Source organism: Choloepus didactylus, chromosome 24 (assembly GCF_015220235.1).
Source record: "Choloepus didactylus isolate mChoDid1 chromosome 24, mChoDid1.pri, whole genome shotgun sequence".
In the NCBI taxonomy this organism is placed as follows: Eukaryota; Metazoa; Chordata; class Mammalia; order Pilosa; family Megalonychidae; genus Choloepus; species Choloepus didactylus.
The window spans coordinates 5,297,303-5,316,553 of NC_051330.1; the positions used below are offsets into that span (position 1 = coordinate 5,297,303).

At 38.7% G+C, this 19,251-nt stretch overlaps 1 protein-coding gene and 1 pseudogene across 1 annotated transcript; one reads left to right on the plus strand and one right to left on the minus strand.

Annotated features, from left to right (window-relative positions):
- The first annotated feature begins 1,409 nt into the window (after nucleotides 1-1,409).
- On the plus strand, nucleotides 1,410-14,547 carry PSMB1 (proteasome 20S subunit beta 1). The gene is made up of 6 exons (XM_037817817.1): nucleotides 1,410-1,594; nucleotides 4,918-5,025; nucleotides 7,252-7,333; nucleotides 9,887-10,016; nucleotides 11,388-11,494; nucleotides 12,589-14,547. Exons 1-6 carry the CDS (start codon nucleotides 1,482-1,484, stop codon nucleotides 12,772-12,774), a joined length of 726 nt encoding a protein of 241 aa, XP_037673745.1. The 5' UTR covers nucleotides 1,410-1,481; the 3' UTR covers nucleotides 12,775-14,547.
- A 923-nt stretch (nucleotides 14,548-15,470) lies between these two features.
- On the minus strand, nucleotides 15,471-16,908 carry LOC119519825 (annotated as a pseudogene).
- Between the last annotated feature and the right edge of the window lie 2,343 nt (nucleotides 16,909-19,251).

The following is a 19,251-nucleotide window of genomic DNA, read 5'->3' on the forward strand; positions in this document are numbered from 1 at the left end:
CTGGCACCTTGGTAGCATATATAGAGTGAACTGAATAAGTACAACACTTCTCTGTGCATAACCATCAAAGAAAATCCTTTGTTTTATCTTTGTTTATTTAAGTTAAAACATGGGAAACATATAATTAAACAAGTACTTTTAAAAACGTTTTCTGATCCCAAATTACCTGTATATTCCATGTAGTCCATCTTTGTCTGTCCATGAACCTATAGAATAGGTTATACCAAAGTTTTATGGGCACATATGATGGAAGAGTGAAGCAGGCCACTAGATAAGCAAAATAGTAACGGTTTATTAGGGAACTTGCAGACCTGGAAGCTGGTCCTGGGTGGCTGCAGGGCATTCAGAGTAGCAATCTGCATTGTGTGGCAAGTTATAGGGAGCTGTATAGGGCAAGAACAGGGAAGGCATAGAGCCAAGTTGGGATTTGCAAGATCGTAAACATATCTTTTTGAAATTATGGATATGTAGCAGGAGTGATTCTAGTAAAGTTAGCTGTCGTGCTTAGGAATTTGCACCTGCGCTTTAAGACACATTTTTTGGGGGTGTTATCTAGGATTTTATGGCCTATTTTATGGCCTCACAATCCTATATTAACCAATTGCTTGTTTGCTTGCTTTTAAAAAATATCCTTTAAAAATTGTAAAATATAGCATTCATATAGGAAAGTGCATGAAAACATATGTACTGATTGACAAATAGTTATAAACCAAGAGAAGAAACGGAATATTGCCAATGTCGTAACATCCCTCTTATACCAAGCCAAACGGGCCCTTCCTACTTACAATGAACCTTGAAGTTATACAGTATGTATTCTTTTGGTCAATATATAAGATTCACCCATGTTTATTAATTTACATGTAGTTTGTTAAAAATAGATGTAGTTTGTTAATTTATTTGCTGTGACATATCCCATTGTATGACTGTACCTCAATTATCTATTCTCTTGGTTATGGACATTAGGTTCATTACCAGATTGGGGCCAGTAAAAATGATGCTACTGTGAACATTTTTGTATGTGTCTTTTGGCTAGAGAATATACCTAGGATTGGAACTGCTGGGTCTTAAAGCATGTGTATCTTCAACTATGCTAGATGCCAATTCATTTTCAAATTGGCTGTTCCAATTTACATTCCCAACAATAGGGTTTTCCAGTTTCCATTTCTCCTCATTTTTGATAATATTTTATATCGTCAGACTTTTAAATCTTTGTCCATTTGCAGGGAATTCGAATATTTCCTTAGGAAAAAACACAAGCCCTTTACATTTTGGTCTGTTTCTTGGGCTGGGGAGCGCCCGCTAACCACAAGCTCAGGCTGCAGCGGTGACCTCCAGGAGCAACGAGGAGGGCAAGATAGAGCGGCTCAGAGGTGGGCGCCGAGGAGCAGCCGGAAGTAGCTCAGCTTCCGGTCGGCGCTGCCATCTTGCCGTGAGACAGCAGGAGCCGGAGCGGGAGCGGGAGCGGCAGTCGGAGCGGGGCTATGTTGTCCTCACCTGCTATGTACTGTGGTCCTGGCCGAGAGCTGGAGATGGAGCCGTACAGAGCCGCGGGTCCCACGCAGCTTCGCTTTTCGCCCTACGTTTTCAACGGAGGGTAAAATCCACAGAGAGCTGCCGGTTTCGCTTTCACCCTTCTGCACCCTCTGTGCAGAAGCTTATTTGGAGTCGCCGGCGGGAAAGGCGCTGCCCCTCTCTCACCCTTCAGGCCTTCAGGACCCTGAGCTTAACGGCACGACTCCGTCCCTTCCTCCCTTTTCCTGTACTTCTCTCTTCATGCCTGGCTTGCTCTGGGTTGCTTGGCGGGTTTTAGGGTTTCGCTTCACAGTTTAGTCGTTCGGGTCTTTATGTGGACGATCAGTATACCCCATAGCCTGCTTCTCGCCGGAGCGAGGCAGTAAATAGAAATGGAAACATATCCTCTGCTGTGTGGAAGACCTTCTTGTAGTGCTGAACACGTTTCCTATGCCAGCAGGCGAGGGGGACCGGTTCAGGATCTGAAATAACGTTACTATTGATCCGTGTTGTTAGAGGCAGAGTTTCGATGTAGCTGAAACATTTCATCAAACGGCATAATCATTTCCTGTTATTTTAAATCGAAGCTGGCCAGACTTAACTTCACAGATGATTCTTTTTTTTTTTAAATGTTTGTTTAAGCTCAGAAAAAAATACTCAGAAGAGGGATCTGTTGATAGACATATGCTTTCATATTTGTTAATTAAGAGCTTTTTTAAAAAAAGTAATACTTTCCCCGGGTAAGAACACCAAAAGAATCAGGGTTCTGACCATCTCTGTTCAGGACTCTGACAATAAAGAGCTATAAATGGAAGCAGTGGTTATAGTTTACCAGTGGTTAGACTTTGTAGTTAAGACATGTATGCCCAGTTCTAACAGATGGTTCAAGAAGACCAGAAACATTGATTAGGTCCTTATGAATTTGAAATATGGTTGCGGATTGTTGGGAGTATGTTGGAAACCAAAAATTAAAGGCCGTGATTTTAGACCTAGTTCTGCCATGAAAGAATTCTGCAGTTTTGGGGTACCTTTCTCAATTTCTTGAGCCCAGATTTCCTCGTCTGCCTTAGTTACTTTTTAAATTTGGGGGGAGAATCATTTTAAATGAGAAGCTTTTTGTAAATGGCAAGCAGTTATGTCACCTAATTCTCATAATAGCTGAGTGATAGATGGTGTTAGCCTCATTTTTACAAATGAACCTGAGGCTCTTAGAAATTCAATTGCCCTGGGCACATCAGCACACAGAGCTGATGTGAAATTGAGCCAGGACTTGAGTTCATATCTCTGTCACCACTGACTTTGTGTGTGCTCTTTCTGTTGTACTTGTTAGCACTTCCTGTGATGATTAATTAAGTAGTTAATTATTGTAAGGTGGATTAGACCCATTTCATAAGGTAGGTATAAATTCTTTATAAGAAGAATTTTCAAGGCATTCAGTATTCAGTACCCATGACTGTTTCTTAACCTATTGTGATCTAATTTATGCCATTACTGCCTTAAAAGTTAGCTACTTAAGACTTTTCTGATTATTAAATTGTTATTTTCTCAAACTTTGTTCTTTTTCTTTATTGTTCATTGCTGCTGACTCTTAAAACTCTATACTTTTTGCTTCTACAAAATAAGGCTTAGTTCTGTACCTCTTTCCCCTCTTAATCTTTTAAACATGGTAAACCCCCAAGTCATTAGCCTCCGTATCTGTCACCTAGCACTCTCACATGTTCGGGTGGGCTCCCATCATCATTTCTGGAAGAGTAATTCCCAAATCTGTTCCTCTGACTCTACCTCTCATGAGTCCCTCAGTTCTGACTTTTTATAGAATGTTTTTACCTGGATTTTCTACCCACCCACCCCCACCCCCAAAAAAGCAAGCTAGTTATTCCTCTCGGTCAGCTCTTCTTATTTACACTCTTCATAATGCTATTGTTCTCTTCCAAGTTTAAAATCTTGAATATCGTAATTGACTCTTCCAGTTTCTACCACACTTAAATAAGTAGAAAAACTTGTTCGTTTTGTTTGTTTGTAATGTTTTCTGGATTTACCTGTTTCTTTCCATTCACCTTGCTGCCTTGTTGCATTATTCTTGAGGAACAGTTCCCCTTCTCATTTTATATTAATATGAAATATGTTGTTGTCAGAGTAGTCTTCTTAAAACCCCACTTAGCAAATGGAACTTTTCTCATTCTTGCTCAGGTAACCTCCATGGTTCCTTGCTAAAATTCCACAGTCTTGGAATTTGGGACCCTTCAGTAGGATCCCTGTCCATCACCTAATAAACCTTATGTCCTCCACTTGCTTGCATGAAAAGGGACCCTTGGATACGTTGCTTGAATGTACTATTTGAATTATTACCTCCTTCCCTTTGCTCACTATTCACCGTACCCAGAATATCATCCTTTTCTTTGTCAAAGCCTTACTAGCTCACATCCCATCTCAGTAACAATAATGGCTAAAATTTTCTTAAACGCTTAAGTTCTATGAGGCACATTGCTAGGTGCTTTATGTTTTATTTAAAGGTGAATTATGTCCTTTAATTCTCACAGTCACCCTCTAACATAGGTACCGTTATTATCATAACTTGAACCTGGGGAACTTGTCCAAGGTAACAGCTAGTAAGTGGCAGAGGTGGGGCCCTATTCTAACTCTAGGTCTCAAGTGCTTAGTCATTCTCCTGCCTCAGGCATATGGCACAGTAATAGCTAACACTGGAGTACCAGTTATATCCCAGGTATAGTTCTAATTGCTGTACATTTACAATTATTAACACATATTTAGTCCTTTCTACACTCTGAGGCGGTAGCTACTATCATGATCTCTCTATCTCTCAGTTTGAGAAGGTAAGTAACTTGTCCACAGGCTTATAACTGCTTAGTGAGAGAGCTAGAATTAGAACCCAGGCATTCTCCTGCAGTTAATGCTCACAGCCTTTTCACTAAACTACTATAATAATGTAACAACTCAGGGGAAAAGTTTGCTCTTTGGTTCATTCATTTTTCAGCAAATATTTGAGTGTCTACTCTGCACTTGAGATTATATAAGCACTTTGATGTAAAGAAAAAAAAAAAAACAAAACTAATCCCCTGTTCTCTGAGTGCTTCTAGCCATCTATTGCCACTCTCCTTACTTAGTCTTCAAAGATAGGAGCCATGACACTTGGCTGTTGGGAACATCAGTAACTTACACAAAGTAGGTATATAATTTTTTGATGAAGATGGTAATTCAGTCCCTTTTCAGTTGCTTTCTGTAAGGAACATTTCCTCTGATTTAGTCGTAGGTTTTTTAGGTAGTACTTATAGCCAGGAATCCTTACCCCAGTCTTGGGTATTCCACTTGAATCCTTTTCTTGTTCACTCCTGTTTGGGGAAATATTACCATATTGGAGTATTAATTATTTTCTTTTTTCCTCAGCACTGTATTGGCAATTGCTGGAGAAGATTTTTCAATTGTTGCTTCTGACACTCGATTAAGTGAAGGGTTTTCAGTTCATACCCGGGACAGCCCCAAGTGTTATAAATTGTAAGTACATTTCTAAGGACACATTTCCCAGCTCCTTTGTAATGGCTTAACACCACAAGAGATTTCAACTTCTAAAAGAAATACTTAATGAATTTTTAAGTTGCTTGTTTGGAACTTCTCTTGCTCTCTCTCTGGAAAAGTTTTCTAAATTAGTGTTTCTTAATTTAGTTGCATACGATCTTCATGATATTTGCTATAGCTAGGTGCCAACAATGTTTTTGTGAACATAAATGTTTTTTACCTCAAAGTTTTATTTTGAAAAATTTCAAATATACGTCAAAGATGAAAGAATTTCATGATGAACATCCCTGTACCCACCACCTAGATTTTACTATTAGCATTTTATTATAATTGCTTAATTGAACGTCTTTCCATTTTCCATCCCTTTATCCATCATCCATTAATCCAGTAAATGTTTTTAAAATCTGCTCCCTTTTTTTTGAATAACCTGAAGTATTCAATTTAGCTGTGTCCTAAGTGGTTCTATCCATGGACCACGGTTTTAATGGGCAAGCTATATTTTTTCTAAAATATGCGATAATAAATTCAAATGTATTGAAAGAAAAAATATTTGTATAAGTTAACCTGACTGCATCTTGCACATCAGCAGTGTCTTGTATTTAACAGTTTTGGAAATGCTTATAAGTGGTGGTCAATTCCCAGGTTAGTCCACAAGAGTCTGTTAAACCTGAGTGTTAACTCGGATGGGACTGATAAGAGATTTTGGTCCTTTGGACAGGGCTTTGTGGTGTTGTAGGGAGAGGTGAAGAAGAAAAGAGACTTCTGTCTTCTTACAGCTGGCCTAAATTTTCACCTTAAAAAACTGAAGTTTGTCTTTATTGTCCCACTTCCCTTTCTGTCCCCTTCCCCCATCTTTTGATGCCCCTTTCTCCGATATGCCAGTTTCATCGTGCGCCCAGGCTTCTGGATATTTGAGAAAAACATCTTGAGGTGCTAGGATTTTTTTTTTCTTTTTTAGCAAAATTGTGGGTTGAAAGTGCTAAGATTTTGTCCTACCCTGTTGGTATTGTTGGCCTGTCTTGGTAGTAAAGGTAGTAAGGTCTCATGGGGATTGGAGGTCCCAGTGAGGTTGATTGGAGGGTAGATTGGGACATGCTGGTGCCGACCCCAGCAGGGTCAGTGGTTCTCCTAGTAGGGCAAGTATGATTTGCATGTATGTATGAGTCATAAATTTTTGAAAGGAAGAGTTTATCATGTTACATCTGCTAAATATTTCTCAATGAGTTTAGTTTAAATTTCCTTATAGATTGATATCACGGTTAAGGAATTAATTTTTGAGATACGTGGTTGAATTTGTATGGATGTGCTAAAATTTTATCAGTTCCCTACTGATGTCCTGTTTTGGGGAGCTGTTAAAATGATATATATACTCTTACAAATGAGTATCTTTGCATACTTGAGTGAGTATATCGACAGGATGAATTTCTGACAGTGGAATTACTAAGTCAAAGGGATGTGCATTTAAGTTTTTACTAGATGTTGCCAAATTGTACTTCTAAAAAGTTAGACCAGTTTGTTCTGTTCCAAGTGTCTGAGAGCACCCATTTTCCAGCCTCGCCACCATAGGCATTATTAATTTTTGAAATTTTAGTTAGCCTAATAGGTGGAAAATAGTTTCTTGTTTAGATTTGGGTTTCTGAGTGAAATGGAGGATCTTTTCATATGTTTATGGTGATTTGTGTTTCTTATTATGTGGCCCATCTGTTCGTGTAACTTATCCATTTTTCTATTGTGTTATTATTTTTATTACTCAAAAGAGCACTTTATAGACAAAGAAAATTAAAATTAGACTTTGGTAATATGTACTACCAATATATTTTCTTAGGTTTTTTTTTAAAGCCTTGTTCATCATACATTTTCTCTATAGAATTTTAATTTTTAATGTAATCAGATTTTTGAAAGTTTCCTTTGTGGCTTTTGGGTTGCATATCATAGTTAAATAGCAACCCCCCAGCCCAAGATTATAAAAAATTCACCCATTTTTTTCTCTAGTCCATTCAGTTTCGTTTTTTTCTTTAATTTGAATCTTTGATCTATCTATAATTTATTTGATGTAAGGAGTGAGATGTACCCCTCTGCCCAAAGAGCCAAGTAAATTGCCATTTATTGAATAATGGGAGTTGTAGTTTTATATTTAAAATTGTCCAAGACATGTTTTGCTTTACTGTCTAATTAACTCGATTTCCTGAAATGTGCTTTTTATAGAACTGACAAAACAGTCATTGGATGCAGTGGTTTTCATGGAGACTGCCTTACACTTACAAAAATTATTGAAGCAAGACTAAAGGTAAATGTTTTTATGTATGTCTACACTATTGAAAAATTAATAACAATTTGTTGAATTCTCATAGGCCTCCAGAATGACTGTTGGTTAGAGTAACTGGAGAGGCCCTAGGTTAGTAGGTGAAACTGGAGTGTATCCTAGAGATGAAATGATAGTTTTACTGCAGTGTCATTAACGTAGCATAATGTCAAGCTATAGCAAGTTTCATTTGTTAAAAATCCCTGTACTAGAGAGTTCTCTATCCTGTTAGAAGGTAGCCTGGGAGGGGGTTTCTTCCTCTGGAAAGTGCTCTTTTCTCAATGGAATAAGTCAGTTGCCGTGGTAGAGGTTAGCCCAGACAAGCTTTCCGACAGCAGCCTGGTTTGGCATTCCAGCCTCTGGCATGCTTTCCCTGTTTACGGGGTTGCCTCTTAGACTAGACACGTGAGCAGGAACAGGAACAAGCCAGGAGCTTGGGGAACGGGGTCACAACCAGAGCCATTATCACCTAACAGCATAGCAGGTTTTAATTCATAGATATCTATGGTGTGAGATAGAGCTGATGGGGGAGGGGAGAGGCAAAGGGGTAGTATGAGAGAATAAGATTCACCTATTTGCAGTTTTTTTTAATGGAGCTGACACTGGAAAATGTCTTGAGCCAGGATGGGAGAAGCACTGGTATACTGACTCTTGATAAAACAAAGGCATTTCTGGATTTTGATTTTGATTTTGATTTTGACTATGCCCAGCGGATGTTAAGCAGTGTTTGCTTCAAAATAATTTCAAGGAGAATAGAATATGACTCATCTGGAATATATTACAGTGGGTTATATTTGTAATAATAACCGCTAAATTCACTTTCTTTTCTTAATTGGCAACAGTAAATGGAGTTGGGAATCTTGATATCACCCTTTGTGGACATTCACAAATGTAGGTTTATGTTTCAAAGAAATATAGACTAGTGGAATTTTTTCTCATAATTATTAATGATATTTACAGTAGCAGTATTATATGCCCTTAGTTTTCTTTTTTAATGTTGTAGGATACATGTTAATAACTTTTACATATTTGATAAGTCCATCTTGTGTATGAAAAAATTAGCAGAGGCTGATATATTCTATTTTGCGTATTTGTGACTATTTACACTTATGAGTGGTTATCACAGTCATTGGAGTACATAATGTATTTATTTAACTGACAACTTGCTTTTTTTTAGCTGTGAAATGATTTCACTCACTGTTGATTAATTGCTAATACTTACAATACTTATTTAAAACCCTTGCTAACATCAAATGGTTCAGTGACTTAAATTTATGGACTCTGTGACTCAAATATATTGACTTTTATATTTCCACAATGATACCTAATACATATTTTAAAAACAAATATTAGGACCAAAATAAACACACAGCACAGAGGAGTGTTTTGTTAATAAAGTAAAACAAGGAGTTCAACTTAACGGATGAGCCTTCCTGGAAGTTTTTTTTTCATAAATTGTTACACGGTGAAGTGAATGAATGTTAGTAATAGTTGGTTTTGAAATGAAACTTAAGAATTTTCTTTTTAGAACTTTGATCTTGGAAAAAAAATTCTTCTCTAAATGGATTTATCTGTTACATGTAGTGTAGCTGATTTCTCATCTTTTTCTGTATTTTGACTGTCATTGTTTAATTTTACAGTGCTTTTTAAGTCCTTCAGAGATATTTACCATATGGCTGACAAATGAAATTAGTGAACCTAATTTTATGTTCGCATTTTTTGTAGAATATCTCAGTCTGTCAGATAATTCAGGATTCTCAAGGGTGTAATAAATCCAGAATTGGAAATCACTGTATTGTCATCCTAAGATCCTCTTTTGGATACTCTGTTCTCTGCTATAGATGCTTTAAGGAGCAGGGCCACTGCCCTGCACGAGAATTATGTGGAGAAAGGCTGCTACCCTCGTTTCTTCTCTTAGATATCTACTCTGCAAAAGAGAGAGACTAGGTCTGGGTCTAGATCAGGGTCAGCAAACTTCACCTGTGAAGGGCCAGATAGTACATGTTTTCCTCTTTGCAGGCCATATGTCTCTGTCACGACTATTCACCTCTGCAGTTGTGATGCAGAAACAATCATAGACAGTATGTTTTGGATGAGCATAACAGAGTTCCAACAAAACTTTGTTTGTAAAAACAGGTGGCAGGCTGGATTTTACCAGTGGGCTATAGCTTGCTGACCACTGATTTAGATACAGAGTGATGGAGAGAGCTGGATCTGAAACATTCTTCCCAAGTTACCTCCTGTGCACTACTTGTGTGCAGTTCCTCTTGAATTAGCAGTGCCTAAAATAATATAGGCATGCAGAGAGCTGAGGGCAAATTTAGCATTCTTTCCCTTAAAATTTTTTATAATGCAAAAAACGACAAGATGTATAAATTATTATTTCATCTTAGTAATATTGTGTTAACCATGAAAGAAATGGTTGTATTTTCCTCTTTCATTGAGGTATGCATTCGTTCTTTTCACTTTGCCATTTGTTTTGCTGTTATCTGATACATCCTGCCTCTATATGCCTGTTATTTTTATTAATAATTACAGATGTATAAGCATTCCAATAATAAGGCCATGACTACAGGGGCGATTGCTGCAATGCTGTCTACAATCCTCTATTCAAGACGCTTCTTTCCGTATTATGTTTACAACATCATCGGTGGACTTGATGAAGAAGGTAGAATTTTTTCTTCCTGGAACATGGAGGCGGGTGGTATTTCTTAGATGTGTGTATCTTCTATCTAAAGGTACAGAATCCTAAAGTTGAAAAGAACCATAAACACCGTATAATCAAACAACTTCTTTTTCTGATAATAAAAGTGATAAGAAAACCCAGGCTAAAAGAGTGAAATCAGTGAACATCCAAAGGCACAGAGCAAGTAGTATATGAAAGCTCCATTACAGTAGTGGTTATTGGGCAACTGATTATTGTATTTTATTTTCTCAGGATCTTGTGTGCATTCAGTAGTAGATAATAAGCATTTTTTATCTTAAAGAAACCTAGAAACCTGATCTTGAGACACTTGACCCAAGTATGATTTTAAGTAATGACAATTTATTAGCAACCATATTTGATTTCAGTATTTTTTTTTAAAAATTGAGATCTTAGAAGTCATTTTAGATAATAAATATATACATTCCACCAGAGTTTTAAGAGCATTTTTGAAACACTTCTGATCAGATCATGAAAGCCTAAGAAAATCAGTCTAATATTGTTAGTTTAAATTTCCATCTTGTTTTTGATCCAAATTTACATTACCCTGCTCTTGGCACCACAGCTGTCATCCTGGGACTTCTTTTGCCATCATGTGGGAATTTCCTTTGGTTTGTTCCTAGTTATATTCCGTTTCTTGGATCCCAGGCTTTCTTCTTGATTTATTTCCTTGTTTCAGTGGTGTACATCTCCTAGAAGATTCCAAAAAAAATTTATGGGACTTTTTTGAGACTTTGCATTTGGGATCTTTTTTTTACTCTGGTGTTCTGAAATTTTATGGTGATAATCCTTGTCTAGAGTATTTTCTTATTCTTTGTGTTCTCCTTCTGTCCCCCAAGACTGCTGCCCCCAGCCTTCCCCTTCTCTCCACCACCTGGATTATTATCCTCTCATTTTCTTTTTTTCCTCATATTGTCCATATCCTTGTCTTTTTATTCTTCTTTATGAAGATTTCTTTAACTTTAGCTTCTAATCCTTTACTGAATTCTTTTTATTTCTGCTGTCATTATTTCCAGGAGGGCTTTTTCTTATTTGCTGCCCCTCCCCCAAAGCATCCTGTTCTTGAGCAATGGATATAGTAGCTCCCTTTATCTCTGAGATTTTTAAAAAACTTTCTTTGAAGCTTTCTTGTGTTTTTTGCATTTCATCAAACTGCCTTTTCTTTTTTTCTTTGTTTATTTTTGGCCCCTTTCTTCCACACTAGAAGCTCCCTTCAAATTTCTGTTGATTTTTGGCTGTCCATTCATATTTGAGTGATTTACCGAAATGTTAAGCATGATTTGGGGTTGTTAACAGTGTACCATCCTTAATGGAGATGGTGTTTTCTTCTTGAAGGGAAGGGAGCCGTGTACAGCTTTGATCCCGTAGGATCCTACCAGAGAGACTCTTTCAAGGCTGGAGGCTCGGCAAGCGCCATGTTGCAGCCCCTGCTGGACAACCAGGTAATGAGACTGCATCCAGATTTATTTGCTGTTAAAAAAAAAAAAAAAAGTGTTTTTCTACAAATTTTCCTCTTCAGACTTAGAGTTGAGCGGTAAAGGCCTTCATATAAGTTGTTACTCAGTTTGGTTGATTTGCCCCAACCAAATCTTCTGTCTCTTTGTATTTTACCAGCTCTTCCTGGATGTCCTCATCCACTCACATGGCTTCAGTGTCTTCCCATGGTCTCACAACTTCCAGATTGCTTACATCTGGGGTGGTTGACCCATGTTTCCAACTCTCCTCTTGCCATCTTTGTCTGAAGGTCTCCCCCTTATTCACCATTTCTGGGTCATCTAATTTTGTATTCTGCCTTCTAAATATATTTTGAATTTGCCACTCCTTTTCCATTACTGCTGGTTAAATTCAGACCTGAATTGTATCTTGCCTGGATAACTATTTTTTTTCCTAACATCTCTTCTGCCTCCTAGCTTACTTCTCTAAAATATGTAAGTTGCATGTAGTTACTCTGCTTAAAGTTCTACTTGGTTTTACAGCACTTTTTGGTTGAAGTTGAAACTCAACAGGGCACGTCAGGCCTGGCCTTATCTTCCACTGCTCCTTCACTGCGTTTAGACTCTGCCTGTTACTTTTCCTTGAAGATGCTGTGCTTTTCCCTGCCTCTGAACATACCATACCCTCTGTCTGAAACTTTCTGCCTCTCTTTACATCCAGTGTATCCTTCAAGACTTAGCTGCTCAAGTGTCCTCTCTAGTGAAGACTTCTTTCAGTAGACTCAGTTGATGACAATTGGGGGTTCTCCTACCTCATTCTTCTTCTCAGTTACAGCATGTGATATTGTAGTATTTTCCTTATATCTGTCCATCTAGATTATGGGCTTCTCGAGTAGGAACTTTGTCTCAGTAAATATTTGTCAAGAATTAGACATGTATAATTCAGCTGGTCTGGAAGGTTTTCAGTCTGAGGAACAGTTTAATTTTGCATGATATAGTTACTATACATCGCCAGATATGTAAAGGTATTGGGGGACATTTGGAACTTCCTTTACGTTTATGGTTATATTGTGTCCTAAACCAGGTTTTCTTGTTTTCATTAGGTTGGTTTTAAGAACATGCAGAATGTGGAGCATATTCCACTGTCCCTGGACAGAGCCATGCAGCTGGTGAAAGACGTGTTTATTTCTGCAGCTGAGAGAGATGTGTACACTGGAGATGCACTTAAGATCTGCATTGTCACCAAAGACGGCATCCAGGAGGAGACTGTTCCCCTGAGGAAGGACTGATTGTGTCCTCTCTGAGGAGTCAGTTAAAGCATCTTAATTTTGTACCTTGTAACTATGGATCTTGGAACTGTTGCACTAATTTGTTTTATTAAAAAAGAAATCCACAGTACGCATCCCAGTTTAACTCGTAGTCTTGTCTAAACAGTATAGATCTAGGAAGTGAAATTTCTTCCTTTTGTTTTCTTCACACCTTTCTTTCTCTTGGAGCTATTGTGTTTCAAGGATGAGAAAATGATGTAAATAAAGGTTATGTCCACTTTTCCTTACATTTATGAACAAGAAATTTGTTTAGAAACAGTGACTCTTTTGGTTAGCATATTAAATGACCAACTTAGGATGGTCGCTCTATGAAGGGGGCTCTTTAGAATCTTAGTTAGCTTACCCCACTTGCCTTGATGTGAGAACTGCCTTTAAACCACCAAGAAGGGACAGTGTTTATCCTGATTTTATAGACTTGCATGGATGTAAATGGAATATGTTAATGTATTTCATTCTTGGGACTATTAAGCAGGCAGTCTGGAGTAGAATGGCTGTTTGGAGAAGCAGCTTCAGATCAACCAGAGTAGAAGTAAAATCGTAAAAGCAAATAGCTCTTTAAATAGCTTCTAACCTGGAATCTGGGACAGTCTTTTACAAACAGTGTAGAAAAGTTAAAAATTCAGACTTAATTTTTGATAGAACTAAAACAGTTTTGGTTTTAGAACTATTAAGTATATTTTGTAATTATAATGTTGGAGTGATTTTCTTGATGTTGATTGAGCAAGTGAAATTACACAGCATAACGCGGGATATGATTTGCTTCGTAGCACAATGATCTGTGGTTTAATGGGGTTTTACGATTTGGCAGTTAATCTTAGAAACTACATCAATTTATTTTGCATCCTTTTAAAAAGAGTTTACATCAAATTTTCAGTGACTCCATGGAATGCATATTTTGACCATTCTACAGATATCTGTTAAATACTGTGTCACTGTCACAGGCACTAGGGATACAAATGGTGAGATCTTACATTTCTCTTATAGTGTCACAACTAAAAATTGTAGATTATCCCATTCACAATACTCGTTTTTCATTTTTAATTATATGAAATAGATCTATTTTATTTTTTATCCAAAGGATTTTCCACAGATTTTGGCATAAATTCATGTGTGCCAAAGATTTCCTTTAAGGTCCTAGTGAAGGCTTTTAGTGAAGTTCTACATACTGAGAAAAGATTGATGGTGCATAATTGGTGTTTTCACAGCATCTTTTTGTCCCACCTTCGGGTACAAGTTATTTTCATCTAATTTCTTACAGACCTTGAAAGTAAAAGGCTGGAGACAACACTATCTAGTACAAAGTGTGCTGGCATGGGATCATTCTAGAACTAATTCCGACTCCAGCTGTTTGAGTGGCCTTTATAGAGTCATTCAACCACAGTTCCTCACCTGCAAAAGACAGGCTTTAGAACTACAGTAAAGATTGGAAGCCTGATTTAATTTTACAGTTGGCCAGCCTTTAGAGTTCTGATTAGAAAGCTGTCATAGCACGGAGACTTGGTCAGATTTATGTTCCCAAAATCTGCTGCAAAGAATGAAAAGTATATGGAATTGAAGGAGTCCAATGTTAGAAATTGTTGAAGGAAAACAAGTGCTTAGTTTTTTGTTGTTTTTTTTTTAATTTCTGAATTGGCAATTCAGGAATGGCAATTTTTATTTAATTTGCAAGCCTGTGGTTAAAAATAAAAAACATAGGCAGTAAGTTTTACAAGTCAATAAAAAGCAATTCTATCAGTCCACTGGTAATTAATACACTGAACAGTTGGAAAGCATTTTACTGAAAGCAAAATATTTAGAGAAATTAGATATACAAAATTATAAAATGCTTATATTAAGTGCATTTCAAAGAAAGCACAAACTCAATTTATAAAGCCAGTTAAAGCCTTAAAAGATTTAAGTGGATCTCCCTGGCAACGTGGAATATGACTCCCAGGGAGGAATGTAGACCTGGCACTGTGGGACGGAGAACATCTTGACCAAAAGGGGGATGTGAAAGGAAATGAAATAAGCTTCAGTGGCAGAGAGATTCCAAAAGGAGCCGAGAGGTCACTCTGGTGGGCACTCTTATGCACACTTTAGACAACCCTTTTTAGGTTCTAAAGAATTGGGGTAGCTGGTGGTGGATACCTGAAACTATCAAACTACAACCCAGAACCCATGAATCTCGAAGACAGTTGTATAAAAATGTAGCTTATGAGGGGTGACAATGGGATTGGGAAAGCCATAAGGACCAAACACCACTTTGTCTAGTTTATGGATGGATGTGTAGAAAAGTAGGGGAAGGAAACAAACAGACAAAGGTACCCAGTGTTCTTTTTTACTTCAATTGCTCTTTTTCACTCTAATTATTATTCTTGTTATTTTTGTGTGTGTGCTAATGAAGGTGTCAGGGATTGATTTAGGTGATGAATGTACAACTATGTAATGGTACTGTAAACAATCGAAAGTACAATTTGTTTTGTATGACTGCGTGGTATGTGAATATATCTCAATAAAATGATGATTTAAAAAAAAAAAAAAAAAAAAAAGATTTAAGTGGAAATTGAAACATACAAAAATGTTTAAGCATGCTACAAAAGATGGTCATTCTTTTCCTGAGTGTACTAAAGCTGTGAAATGTAAGGTGATGCAGGAAAGTAGAGGTTTGGGAATTCTTTTCAAGGGCATGTCCCTTCTACACACTGCTTGCCTCCTTCATATTCTCGTCTGGAAATCTGCATCTGTTGGACCCAAAGAAGCTAGAATGGAGCCACCAATCTATGAACTAAAACTTTGTTCCACTGTTGTATTATTTGCAATCTGTTTCAACCGCATGTGGGGGCAGTTTTTTTGAGAGACCTCTGTTCAGCCTGTTGGTAGAGCTCTGTATTAGCATGTTTCCTCCTGCCACTACCACACTGCCCTAGAGACCTCGTCTGATATCATTATACATTCCAACACTTGCGGTGACAACGTGACTGACTCCCAGCGCTATTTCCCGGTAAACCTTTTCGGTGGAAGGGCCAAATAATCCTTCAGGAACCTTTAGCTGTTCTGCACAGAAATCAGTTACAGCCATTGGGGAATTCATAATGAGCAGCTGGCATCTGTGCAACTACTGGTTCATTCTAAATCGAATCTGATGCTTGAAGTATTGAGGCTTGAAAATCCTGGATAACAAAATTACACATATAATCGTGCCATGGCCTTGTAACCTGTGGCAAGTTTTAACTTGCGGAGAGCCTTCATGGACAGCTTTGGAAGTGATCGTATGTGGAGGGATCAATTCTGTAGTCAGATCTTAGAAGAGTTCTTGGCGTTGGGTAGTAATGAACTCTCCAGTAAGGGGATTTCACAGTGCCTTGTTGAAGGACAGCCATTGTGGACTGGAATTTCAGTAGTATGAGTGTTTAGCTGTCCAAAATCAGGCCAGTAGAACGACCATTAGCAAATGTCAGAACTGCAGTTTTGCAAAGGTTCAAGAATGCAGGGATGTAGTGTTCAGACATTAACTCAGTTTCTTTCTGCTCTAGAATCCCACTGTGCTGCTGACATGAGAGCAGGATGCAGGCTGGCTTCTGATTTGACTTGTATTTGGTAGGGATGATCCCGAAGAGCCTGGAAACTATCCCAACCTTCAACCATCCCATTTTGTAGTGGTGAAGCAGCTTCCATATTCTCCCTTGGAACATACTGGACATTAGTGTCTGCATAGTGGGTGGGACAGCCTGGTTTGCCTTTATCACCATCTATTTCTATCAGTGTGCTTCCAGCCTTCTCTTCGTACCTCCACACCGATACCTGTGGGCGGTCCTCACCAGCATAACCAGCTCTTCCAGTATAGGGTCCTGTGTCAAAAACAAGGGTTCCAACTTCACACCCACACACGCTGACAGCTGGGTTGTGGAGACATTCGAAGAGATGTGACCACAGGGTGGGTCAGTCAAGCCAGGGCTCGGCGGGCTGGGTCCCTGGATGGAGCTGCCTGCCCATCCCCGAGGCCAATGTGTACCCCAAAACCCCACTCCTCTTGGGGCCAAGGTAGGAACGGGGCCCACTGGGCTCCGGTGGTGGGCAGGCACCACAAGTGCTTAGTGTTTCAGAGGTGTTAGCCATGGCTTGATTTACACACACTGAATTCGAATGCAGTGTAGACCCTTGTCTTTTCTCTAATTATCAGACAAAAATATTTTTTGCAGCCTGTGTGCTCAGTGGGGTTCAGTGAGGCTGAACTAGTTAGGCTAGAAGAAGTGAATTGCGGAGAAGAGTCTCGTGACCAGCAGGTGCCGCTGTTGTGCCTCCATATTGTCACACGCAGCCACATTTCCCGTTCCAAGTACAGGTGCCGAGAAACCAGGCAGGGTGACTCTGCAATCCCTCATTTGAGGAAAATTGGTTTTACTCTAAAGATACCAAAATGTCTCTGTAATTATTGCCTTGGTGGATTTCCTTTTTCCTGCTTCTCTGTAATATTACATAGGCAAGACCTTCATGGCCCAAGAGCACACATCTTCAGTGTGATGAGTGATCACCTATATCAGAATTGCATGGGGTTCATATAAAAAATGCTAACTCCTGGATCCCACCTCGGACCTATTGTCCTTGTCTCTGGGCTGGGGCATGAAAACATACATTTTTAAAATCAAATACACAGGTGATTATTATGCACATACAGTTTGACAACTCCCTTAACTCTTTAGGTTTAATCAGAGAAACAATCCTAGGAGACATGCATGAGTAGGAATTGATTAGAGGAATCTGATCTCACACAGCTGCAGAAGCTGGTTAAAATCGTCTGTATGAGGCTGTCATTTCCGTGTTTGGTGCTGGAGCCTAAATCCCCAAGGGCTGGGAAAGGAAAATGGATGCAAATGAATGAACACGGGCGGCTGAACTGGCAGCCGTGAGGACACGCTGGAAATTGGGTTAGTCTCTTACTATCTCCAAACATCCCACTTCAGTGAGGGGGTGTCTAGTAGGAGAAGCTGGCCCCCCTTTGTCCTGAGGCTAAACATGCCCCTACCCCAGGAGCTGCCGAGGAGCTGAAGGATGTGGCAGGAACAGAAAAAGAACCTACGCGTGAATCACAGCAGTGCCTTGTGCCCTGCCCTTCTCCAACTTGTGAGCACAAAAACAAGGAGGCTGTTGCTTCGCTTCCACCTTCCAAATCTTGTGCCAGACATCTTTTCTGGTCCACACTCACTTGGAATTGTGCACAGTATACCCACCATAGTCATTCACTACCCATTGCAGGCAGACCTTGTTTTCTCGCACTTTTCAGACATTGCGTGTTTTGCAAATTGAAGGTTGGTGGCAACCTTGCATCAAGCAAGACTATCGGTGCCACTTTTCCAGCAACATGTGCTGACTTCATGCCACTTTTTAATTAAGGTATGTACACTGTTTTCTTAGACATGATGTTATTGCACACTTACTAGACTACAGTATAGTGTAAATGTAACTTTAATATGCACCAGAAATCAAAAGAGTTGTGTGACTTACTTTATTGCAATATTCCCTTTATTGAGTTGGTCTGGATCTGACCCCACCGTATTTCTGAGGTTTGCCAGGAACGGTATTTATTAGTACATAAAGTTCAAAATTGGAATCCATAGGTAGACTGTACCTCATTATCCAACTTCCCACTTCTTAGACGCACTTCTTAGACATGCCTCCTGACTGTAGATGGGCTTCACCAAAGTGGGTGTGAGATCCTTGTTCTTGTTTCAGTGATTCAACTAGTATTCTTCGAATACATGTAATGTGTCCTTTTCTTTCCCTTTGAGCTTTATAAATCATACCCTTAGAAGTTCAAGTAAAGTTTTATTATCTCTATTGAGCATTCCCCAGCTCTTCTAGATTTCATAAACTTCTATGAATGTGATACTTATAGTTTGTATTAAATATAATACTATGTTGCTATTTCTTTAATATTGTTTTTACCCCCACCTGTTGTATTGCTTATTTTCTTGTATTACCATCATACAAGTTTTAGATATTTGGGAGGTACTTAAAATTTACTAATGTTTTCAAAAGCTACAGAATTTGTTTTAAAAGCCCCAGGAATGATAATTTTGCTGCTGTTGATTGAAAATCCATCCCATGACCTACTTCTGAGTGTGAGAGAAATATTAAATCACTGAGTAGCTCTCAAAATACTTTTTTTTTTTTTTTTTTTTTTGCCCTTCAGGTAGTCGTGGCCATGGACACCAGACTGTGGGGAGCCTGAAAGCAAGGAGAGCTCAGGGGTACAGAAATCTCATCCTTAAGTCATGGCCCATTGACTCACTGTCTGCCTAGGACGAATGGCATGAGAGTATTGGTTTTGAAATGAAGTTTTACTCCTAGGGTCACTACTAGTTTGTCTGTTAACCTCCTCTGGCCCACTTTCTCCTTAAGACAGTGAATAGTTCACCACGTATTTGTACGAATTTTAGATGCATGTCCACTCCCTCCAAT